At 36.2% G+C, this 10,625-nt stretch overlaps 1 protein-coding gene across 1 annotated transcript; it reads left to right on the top strand.

The window, feature by feature from the left end:
• Positions 1-594: 594 nt before the first annotated feature.
• Positions 595-9,695, top strand: LOC105038533 (RING-H2 finger protein ATL58). Its single transcript, XM_010914368.4, has 3 exons — positions 595-1,465; positions 1,562-1,647; positions 9,143-9,695. The coding sequence occupies exons 1-3, from the start codon at positions 1,256-1,258 to the stop codon at positions 9,504-9,506; spliced, it is 660 nt and encodes a 219-aa protein (XP_010912670.1). The 5' UTR covers positions 595-1,255; the 3' UTR covers positions 9,507-9,695.
• Positions 9,696-10,625: the final 930 nt, after the last annotated feature.

Below are 10,625 nucleotides of genomic sequence, written 5' to 3'. Positions count from 1 at the left end.
CAATCTCGGACCTTCAATATTATTTTTGAGGATGATTTAACACCATCATCAACTAACTATCCAAATCATTAGACTGTAAATTAATTTTTATAATTTTATCAAACTCAAGTAATTTAATTTATTCTATTTAATAGGGATGGTAATTTTAGTCGATTTATCGAATATATCTATCGAGTATCTGACTCATCCGATCCAAATAAGATGGATTTTATCTGATTTGATTAAAATTTGAGATATATTTGAATTTTAAAAAAAAAATTAGAATCAGATACAAATAATAATATATTTCAATTCAAATTCGATCCGATTTAATTTTAATCTATTTTTTTTTTAAATTATAATTATTTTATAATATTTATATAATAAATTTTTTATCCAATCAAATTTGATCTCTCTTGTTTACCTGGTTTGATCTAACCATGTCAATCCAAAATAAATATAAAATTAATATTAATAAATAATTTTTAATTATAAAATAGATACGAATATTAAACAATCCGAGCTACAGGAGGACCGTTGCCATCCTTACCATTCAATCCAACCACTGCTGTGGAGGAGGTTTGTACGGAATAGATACAGCTAATGTCCTGCCTGCCTGATTGCCATCCCTAACCCTCCTTCACCTGCACCAAATAAAATAAAAGTAAATACCTCCCCTCTTCACGCTTCACCAACGACGACCCTCTGTTCCCCGGGAGGACGCCTCGTGATCCCAACCCCTTCCATCTTTTATCATAAATTATTATTCTCACTATTCCGTGCCTTTCCCCTCTTTCTTTTCATCCATCGGCAAATGTTGCTCTCCCTTCTCGAAACTCCAGTAGCCAAGGTTCTTTTCCTCGAGGCGTAACCCCTCCCTATCCCCATCCTGTCATCTTCTGACAACCAGGAATATATTTATTCCACCCCAATTCCTCATCACTCGATCTATTCTTTTTCTTGAACACAACCAATCTATCATTCTGTTCTCAAGATTTTTAGGGATTAATGTCAGATTTCTCTAGCTGTAGTTCCTTCCAAAATCGGAGATAAACCCAAAGTTTCACTTAAAAAGAACAAAAAAAAAAAAAAAAAAAACCAAAGATTCCGGCTTTCGTTCACTAACGTTCTCGAGTTTGTAGCCTTTCTTGTTTTTTTTTTTGGGCTCTTAGGGTTTGCATTTCTTTGATTTCTGAGTGAAATATCTTGGATTGATTCGGTTCACCTGTAGATTGTTATAGAGTTCTGAGTTTGTGATCTTAGAATTTGGTTGGTGATGTCTTGTAGCTCTTCGGATCCACCCAGTTATTGCTCGACTGCTTCCCCTGAGTTGAAGCTCTACCAAGCTTTCATCTTTTCGGTGCCGGTGTTCTTCACCTTTGTTCTTCTGATCTTGTTCTACCTGTTCTATTTGAGGCGGCGGAGAGCGAATTGGCAGTCACTGAGGATGAGGGCTTCTCATTTGGGCAGGGGAGAGGTCCCAAGAGTAAGATTCGGTCTCGTGCATTTGTTGCTGGATAGATCATTCCTGATTGATGGCATTTTATTAATTGTGCTTTGTTTTTGTTGATTCATGCTTAAGAGTTCGGAGTCAGGTTTAAAGAAAGAAGTGAGAGAGATGCTTCCGGTAGTCATTTTCAAGGCGAGCTTCTTGATCAGAGAGACACAGTGAGTGATCCTTCTGCAATGCTTATTCAGTTACTTTGGTAATGCTAGGAGTGTGTTTGTGATTGGTCGAGTATACCATCATCAACTTCTCAAATGCTAGCCTATGTTGTGTTATTCGTAATTTGGATTTTAGCTGGTTCTTGTAGTTCTTGGAGAAAGATATTTTGTGGCCTTATGGTCTGTAGTAATGGTAGTTTTTTTTCTTTTTGGGTCAAGAGCTAAAATATTAGTTTGTTCTTTTGGTTAAGTTCCATACTCATGCAATATATCAATGAGACGGAAACTATCTTTAAGGAATGATTAGTTTGTTCTATGCTGGTTGCAGTTGTGTGTGTAATGTTTAGAGTTTGGAATCATGGTCTTTCAGAATTTGTTTGTCATAGAAAAAATTTGCAAAAAATGGAAAGGTCTCTTACAGTGCCAATTTGTCTTATTATGCTTTATTACAATGTTAAGATTAGTGACATAAAGGAAGAATGAAATTATCCTTGTTGGAAATTAGGATTTCTATATATGCCTGTCATTACTGGGGACATGTTCGTTCATGTTGAATGTACTTATATATTATGTAAATTGAAGTAGTTAACAATCAATTATATGTTTGGAAAATCTATTTATTAGTTTATGAGGCCTTGGAGGAACTCTGAATTTCGTTGGTAGATTGATGGCAGGTGAAGTCTCTTTTGAGCATTGATAAAACAGAACTAGATAGTGAACCAAATTTTTTTTTTTTTCCTAAGTCTTTTTTTCTGGTTTTGATTTGAACAGTTGAGGAAAAAAGCAATGGGACAATGATGGATCTCTGGTATGACCTGAGGCCTCTTCTTTCATGTTCCATTGTCAATCTACAATCCAAAGGAGTTTGATATATTTTAAATTTGTTATGAGGAATATGGATTGTGATAGGATCATGTTGCAGTATCTTTGCTGTTACTGTAAACTGGGCCTGACTTTCATTTGAATTCCTTCTATTACATCCCATGTGCTGTGTTACTTATTTTAGACACTTACCTTTGAGCCTTCTCTAATGTTCCAAATTAGCATTCGCCTATATTTAGTAAGCACTTTGTCATTCTAATATACATACACTGACCTATCCTTGAATACTGGTAATTGAAAGGTTTAATGACATAGAACTTAAGGCCAATCTTTTAATGCAGGCCAATTAATAAATGAAGCTTAAATAATGTGAGGACTAGTAACTTTTCTTGGTATTACCTCATACATGCACTTGAGGTTCTAAATATAATTCTTTTATTCCTTCACTGTTGCCAGCAAATCTCATAGCTTTATCTGAAAATTAAGAAGGATTTATGGAAGAAGTGTGGGATATTGACATCAGTTAGGCAGGAAAAGAGGTCAAACTATGAAACTGGAAAAATAGGGTATGATGAATGTTCTATTTGGTTCTTTTTTTTCATGCAGAATTTTGAACAATCTTTGATAATTCGATATGCAGAACACCATCTGCTTAAATACCAAAATATCTTAGATGTCTTTATGACTTAGGATTATAAAGTGCAAGTTTGTTTCAGGGTAAAATTATTCAGATTGCTGCTTTGCTTTTCTGTGCAACTCTTTTTTACTTGTTTTTGAAGTTTCTCTAGATGTCTAGGTCCTGTCAATACTAGTAGAGTAGCTTATAATGCAAAAGGATTTGTTAGTTCTCTACTTCACAGCCTGTCTGAATCAAAAGCTTCCAAAATGCCTAGGCACTTGCAGTAAATGCTCACTTAATTCTTTTCGTGGATAAGCTATGAATGGTTGACCTGTTTGCTTTAATGAACTTATGGTAAATCAACTACATTTGTCACAAACAAGTCTACTTTATCTAACAAGCATCTCACTTGCCACATGAAACATGGAAAGTGAGGGTGTGGGGAGGAAGGAGGGAGAAGGGAGGGTGGGGGAAGAGAGAGAGAGAGAGATGCAATTCTTTTGTAGCAAAGACCAGATATTTTTCTTTTGTCAACAATGTGTTAATGCCATGGAAGCTTTGTACTCCCATCGAATCGCAATTTACTAATCACTTATGCTTTCTAACCTAGGAATCTTTATCCTAGTATCTTTTCACATCTTGTGGGACATTTTGCAATACTTAAATTTTCCACTTCTAGGATTGCAATGTCTGATGGCTTATATCGTGTTCTGATTTCCCCTCCAAGTTTAGATTATTTCCTAATTTAGGGTAATATTGGAGTGTGTAGCCTGTTGGATGAGCTTTAATGTAGTTAATAGATGAGTTTCCCTCTGTATGCATAAGTTCCGAAACAATCACACTCTGTTCTAAAGTTGCCTTGTCAAGAATTTGGCACTAACTAGGTTTTATATAAGTTAGAGAGTTGGTTGTAAGATGTATTCAGTTGTCAATCTTAGAAATGCTTGGATGGGTGTGCCTTGCAGTTTAAGATGAGGATTTACTATTTCCAGTTTTTTTATAACATTGTTGAAAGCAATATTTTGCAACCAGCGTAGGTGATGATGTGTTTTGCATCAAAATACGGGTCCACAGTTTGATTATGGGTAGATGACCAGATAGAGTTCTCCATTCTAAGATCTCTGCCCCTTTAAATAAAAATCCTGGTGGCCGGCAATAAACTATTTGCCTCAGGTTGGCTGTGGCAATCCACTTGTTGAAATTAAGGATAACATTAGTGCAAATAATTTAAAAACAAAGAGAGGAGAAAAGTAGCCTTTCCTGGCTTTATGCACCTTGCTGTCAAGTGGCACTGGAAAGACACTTTTCTTCAGCACTTCTCTTAGCATCAGCCATAGTCAGATTTGGCACCATGGTGGGAAGAGGACAAAGGAGATAAGAGATGAGAGTGGAATGAAGGGGAGACAGAGATGGAAATTGGCTTCCTCCTCGGCATCAGCCATGATGAGAGATAGGCCTCCTCTTTGGTGCTAGCCATGGGGACAGCAATATCTGATAGCTAGGGAGGAGAGAGGGTGATTGATGGAGTTTGACATATAATAGGGCTCTAGGATTAGCGTGCTTAAGAGGGAATTGGCAGTTACTTTTTTTTTTCTTTCCTTATCACCTTCATGAGTGATCCATGTAGGTCATTGTTGTCAAACCCAAGTCGTCTGATTGGTTGAACTACTCATGCCAATGATTCAGAAGATTTTTGACTGAATCCATGTTTGAAATGAACTAACTTGCATTACTTATAAGATGGCAGTTGCATTAGATCAGCCCCAGCAGCTTAACCAGGTTTCAGAACACTGGTTAGAAGCATTCATGCATTCTCGACACCTTGCACTTTCTAATTTTCAGTCAATAATAACCTATCAAGCCATTTCATTCTATAATGTACAATGATGACCAGATTTGAATATGAGGCTGTATGGACATGTTGATTCTACAATAAATAAGTGCATCACTGCATATTTTATATGGCAAATATTACTTTTCATTTCAATGATTACAAAAAATATTCTGTCTTCTTCACTTTGTATAAGTTCACTTTCTATTTTAGTCAAGGCATGCATGGTAATGCAGGGCAAGGGGGATTTTATTACCTAAGCAAGTTGGGGTCTAGGTATTGAACCTACTTTATCCTCTGCTTGATTCATAATCTAACAACCACCAAAAGCATCTGGTATTTGTCTAGAAAGCATTGGGATGCTATCCTTTGCACAGTGGATACGCTTCTTTTTTGTGAAAATAAATGTTTACTTTCTGGAAGAATCCAATTGCGACACAGCATGCCATATCTGTGGGATATTGTTATTTTATACATATCAGATGCAGACATGGATACTCTGTGAAAAGTGTTCATGATTTACTCATTTAAAGACTTAAATGTTATAGCTCTTTTATCCTCTTTGAAGACCTGTAAATTTGAGTGTCTAAATTCTGCTCCATCTCACTCTGGACAGTAAATGTTTCAGTTAGCTTGCAAAGATAATATAGAATAAGGCCATCATCGCGGGCCCTGTACTCTAATTAATACTTGCTCATGTAAGTTTCAGCCAGATTTCATAAAGTTTGCTTGAGCATTTTATGATGATTTGCTACCTTTGGAAACTTACCGTCTTTGGAGTGTCCACTGAAAGGAAAAGAAACCTTTTGGACTCTTAACTCAAACATTGAGCAGATTAGACATGAGGAGCCAGAGGTCATGTTTCTCTAGTTCCATTGAGTATGTTGGATTTCCTCTCAAGCCATCAAACATATCATTTGGTAGTGGAGACAATAGCATCTTCGAAAGCCAACATATGACCATTGTTCTGATATGCATTTTTGAGAAATTTGCTGTGATAATTTATTTAAAGATTATGGCATCCTTTCAATGTAACTCCATCCTTCTTCTATAGCCCACTTTGGTTCATATCTTAGCAGAGAAGAAGAACCAAAAGGAGGTGCTCGCATATTTACAGTTATGAAGTCAGGGACACTGCCATACAACTTTTGACTTCATGTGAGTGCAGTACAGCCATACAAGCTACAAAATAATTTATAAAAATTGATAACTTTAATTGTCCAAACTCCAAAGCTAAGCTCACGCTGTTCAACTCTCCAGTCCAAGCAGAAAAGGAACATATGGCATGTCTACAAGCACAAAAACAAAAGTCTGATCTCCATGTAAAGTCCATGTTATTGCCTTGCAGACTGCAAACATGATTCTGCTAAAATCAACTTCATGACTGCTTAGGAGCTGAATGATATGACTACTTCACACTGGTGTACAATTTGAGGCTGATTTTTTTCTTAAAGAAACCATTGGTATTGTGTTTCTGCGTGATTAATTATGCTCATACCTGCTGTTTCGGAATGCCCATGGTCACGAGTAATTATTTAGTAAGGGCACAGAGGCATGCTTCGGTAATGCTAATCGTACCCTATTAAATGTATTCATGCCATAGAGGTTAGTATTATCATAGGTATAAGGAAAAACCAGGAAAGATGGGGACAGGAAGGGTAATTAAACCAGTTATAGAATTTGCATGGATTAAAGGGACCCAACTAAGATGGTACAAGTGTCTGCAATGAGGACCTGAGGATTCCTTTCCATAATAAGATGAGGTACTTGGATTTGTGCTCTGAGGATAAAAATAAAAGGAGAAAGACCTTAAGTGATATGGAATGGACAGGTGTGAGAATATACTTAGAAAGGTGGGTAGTAACATCAAAGACAAATCTTAGTGGAAATGAGTGGTGGAGAAGAATGTGTAAAGCAGACTGCATGGTCGGGATAAGGCTTTATGGTCGAGGCTTGGCTTTTGCTTCTATAATACACTTGTCCTTGCACCACCCTAGTTCCAACAACGAGCACTCAACAAATGACTTCTATATGTTATCCATAAAAGCCACAGAGCAAATTATATGTCCATCAATTTGCAATCTCTAATTGATCTTCATCATTTTTCTATATGCTGAAGGTGCATTAGCAGCTTTATTCACTTCACAGATGTTGTTATTCATAATGCTCATAGAAAACCATTACACATGTTCTGAAGAGACAACACTAGCTACTTCTTAGCCATTTTCCCAGACCTTTTATTCCTACAAAGTCTATTTCATGCTATAGCATCTTTCATCATTCGATATACAAAGAATTTCCCATTTGATTGCAAGAATTCTTTTTCTTTCTTCACTCAGTACTAAATCATGTTAAGCATCATTTTCTTTGGCTTCACACCTTTGCAAGATGTTGGCATAGGCATGTGTCATTTTAACAGCAAAATGAAGGCAGTGTCAATAATTTAATTGGAAATTCCAGTATTTAGGGAATGTCTTCTTTTCTCAAACTCCAATTATTTTTATTGTTGTTTTTGTCATTGGTTTTTTGACAAACTTACTAGTTCTGCTTTGCCAGTATATTCTCTATCATCTTAGAGGATAACATGGATGCATGCAAGCATTCGCACTAAAAGGAAAGAAGTGAAAGAAAGTTCTTTCACAAGCACAGTTTATTTGAGAAAAAATCCACACAAACTTCAATCCAAAAGCTCCATTTATCACAAACTGCCCTCTCGATGAGCTTGTGGATTTGTTCATATCTTTTCCAAATGTTTCTGAGATACTCTTGAGTTACTCTAATATTCAACTAGATGTTTGAAACCAATGCACAAGTGACTAGAAAACACCAACTCCCTGAGCACTTGGATAAAAATATTGTTAAAATTCTCATTAATATGAGTGAAACTAAACACATGAATTTGCAATAGAGGCTGGGGATTAAGTATTTCATTCATCATTTTACCCCATTTGGTTAATTTCTGATTTAGCATCAGCTCTTTCTTGGGGGTTCATGTCCTTCTTGTCATCTTTCAAGGAAAGAAGCTACTAATGCCAGCTTCAGCATCACTCTCACAAATGCAATTCAAGCTCAACTTGGAAAAACCTCACAGACTTTACCCGGGCTTGAGGTCTTCTCATTTCAAGCTCTAAATGAGCAGATGATCATTCTTCTACAGTAATCTGCTGGAAGAAATTAGCTGTTGTTTTACTTGTCCCATTTTCCAGAAGGATGATTTAAACTATGATACTTTCTGGGCCTCAATAACGTAAGCTTCTTTGAAAATTGCTCTTTATAATATCTGATATTATCAAGCAAGTGATTGATTATTTTCAACCATTTGCAGATGCCCATCACTTAGAGGACTATCTGTTGCTGCATGTCTCCTTGCACATGTGGTGATTATTTCTCCTTTCTGGTAAAATTTTACCCAAAATTTGAAGAACATAGTTTAAAATTTTGATACAAAAGGATAGTTTAATTAGGAAATACATGGGCAAAAGATTAGCATCATATGTGCAAGTATGTTCCCACAGAGTAGTCCAACATCTTGTGAACCATAGCTTGTAGTTTTATTCCAAACCATATGGTAAAAGATTGATTAATGTTGTAGTATATTCCAGGCTCTGTTCTGCATTCTTAGTGTCATTCAGTCGCTGTTACCTTGTGCATTAGTTTAGTCAGCATTCTTATTTCCATGTGCTAAAATGTCTTTTTAGAGTCTCACTCTTGCAACTACAAGATGCATTGTCATCTTTGGCTTTCCCCATATTCTATCAAGATCATACTTAATTCCCTTTTTTGATGTCAGAATCTGCTTTGAAGATAATTTTATGTTCTGAAATAGGAGCTTAGTATGAATGCCATGCACCAGTCCATCTGCATGCATCTCCCATGTGTGGTTGTTTCTACAAAGCAGTGCAAGATGAAACCTTTCACACAAAATTACATTCTAAATCTTTACAGTAATGCTGTGATGTCCTTTTCTTTCAGCTTCACTTCATTCACAATAATCATTATCCAAACTAAGGTTTCCCATCCTTGTCAGTACTGTACTATACCATACCAGTAACAAACTAGTACATAATTATGTACCATACCAACACTCAATATGTCTCACCATTTTATACTATATTATATACCAACATTGTAATAGGATGGTACCAGTATGGGATTCAGTACTGAGATGGCAAATCTTGCTCTAGACCCTTGATTTCTTCCTTCTAAAAGATTATATTATTTTCCAGATGCTCAGTATGCTTAGGGGAATACCAACCAAATGACAGGCTGCAGAGAATACCTCAATGCGGACATACATTTCATGTAGATTGCATTGATCACTGGCTTACCACTAACACCACCTGTCCTCTCTGCCGAGCCTCGCTCCTTCCAGTGACAAAAGCTGTGGAGACAAACGTCCCATATCATGAAAGCCAAACCATTGGAGAAGATAACCTGCAAGAACAATCCTCAGAGAGGCTCATTGACGAGAGAGTTGCTCAGCATGACATTGAAGCAGCAGAAAGGCAAGTAGTTCTTGCTAATGAGGACTGCAGCGATTTAAGAGAAGAAGAAGGACGTAGGCATGATGGGGAAGTATCAAGCAGTTAATTGCTGAAGCTCATGGTAGTGTTTAGTGGAAACTAGGGGGACAGGCTGCCTATGATGCAAGTGTATTATTATTTTCTTGGGCATGAATTATTTGATTGTACTGAATATACTGGTATTATTGATTTTATGTGTTCCAAATAAAACGAGTTATGATTTTATAAATTGTAAGTGTTTGCATTTGTTTTGGTACTTTGTATATCTCTCCTAAATGTAAGTTACCATCACTCTCTCCCTCTCTCCCATCTCTCTGAAAGAATCTTAATCTTAATTTTGAGATTCTGAATTTGTGAATCAAAGGAAGTGACATAGCATAATTTTGGAAAGGCCTTTTCTTTCTAATTGGACTAGTATACCCATAAAAAATGCAAATTCTGGCCACAAGTTCACATGGGAAATTTTCAGTCAGTACATCTTTAAAAGGTAATACTTTCCATCTTTAAGTTCCGATAGTCTGGGCCAATTTCATGGTGCGACTTGGGACTTGGGTCTGTAGATGTCCTGTTACATTCCCATTGTGTTTCTAAACAATAAATAATAAAAATAAAAATTTACCAAACATATTTGTTAAAAAAAAAAAAAAACCTCTGAGCAATTACCAACTTCCTAGATTCAATGGGGGCATCTGAGAAATGAATACTTTACAACCTTTAATCCCTCAAGAAAATATCCAACATTTGTTCAAGAATTTTGCTTATTTTCTGAATAGATAGCCATGTATGAGCCTTCAAAGGTGTAGTTTAATTGTTTAATAAGTGATTCTGAGAGGAGAGCCTTCAGATACAACAAACGCACATTACTGCTGATTGTTTGTTGAAATAATGTCGGCATATAGACCATGAAGAATCCTGCCAATTATTTATGATATCATTGAAGAAACTTCACGTAGAAGGATCATTTTCACTAGTCCTATTCAGTGGGCATGATTCGTTATGTACAAAATAAAGAATCTTTCTTTTTTCTTATTTTTTGGCTAAATCAAAATTAATACCCATGCAACGTGGATGCATTCGATAACATCAGAAAATAAAATATCACGAAACCATAAGAAAACGATTGGATGTCGGCCGTTCTATTCATCTCACGATAAGTATGAAATCTTTCCTTCAAGGATATCTTCAT

The sequence above is a fragment of the Elaeis guineensis genome, chromosome 1, assembly GCF_000442705.2.
Source record: "Elaeis guineensis isolate ETL-2024a chromosome 1, EG11, whole genome shotgun sequence".
In the NCBI taxonomy this organism is placed as follows: domain Eukaryota; kingdom Viridiplantae; phylum Streptophyta; class Magnoliopsida; order Arecales; family Arecaceae; genus Elaeis; species Elaeis guineensis.
The sequence above is the reverse complement of the archived record's forward strand: the minus strand, read 5'-3'. Positions and strand labels throughout refer to the sequence as shown.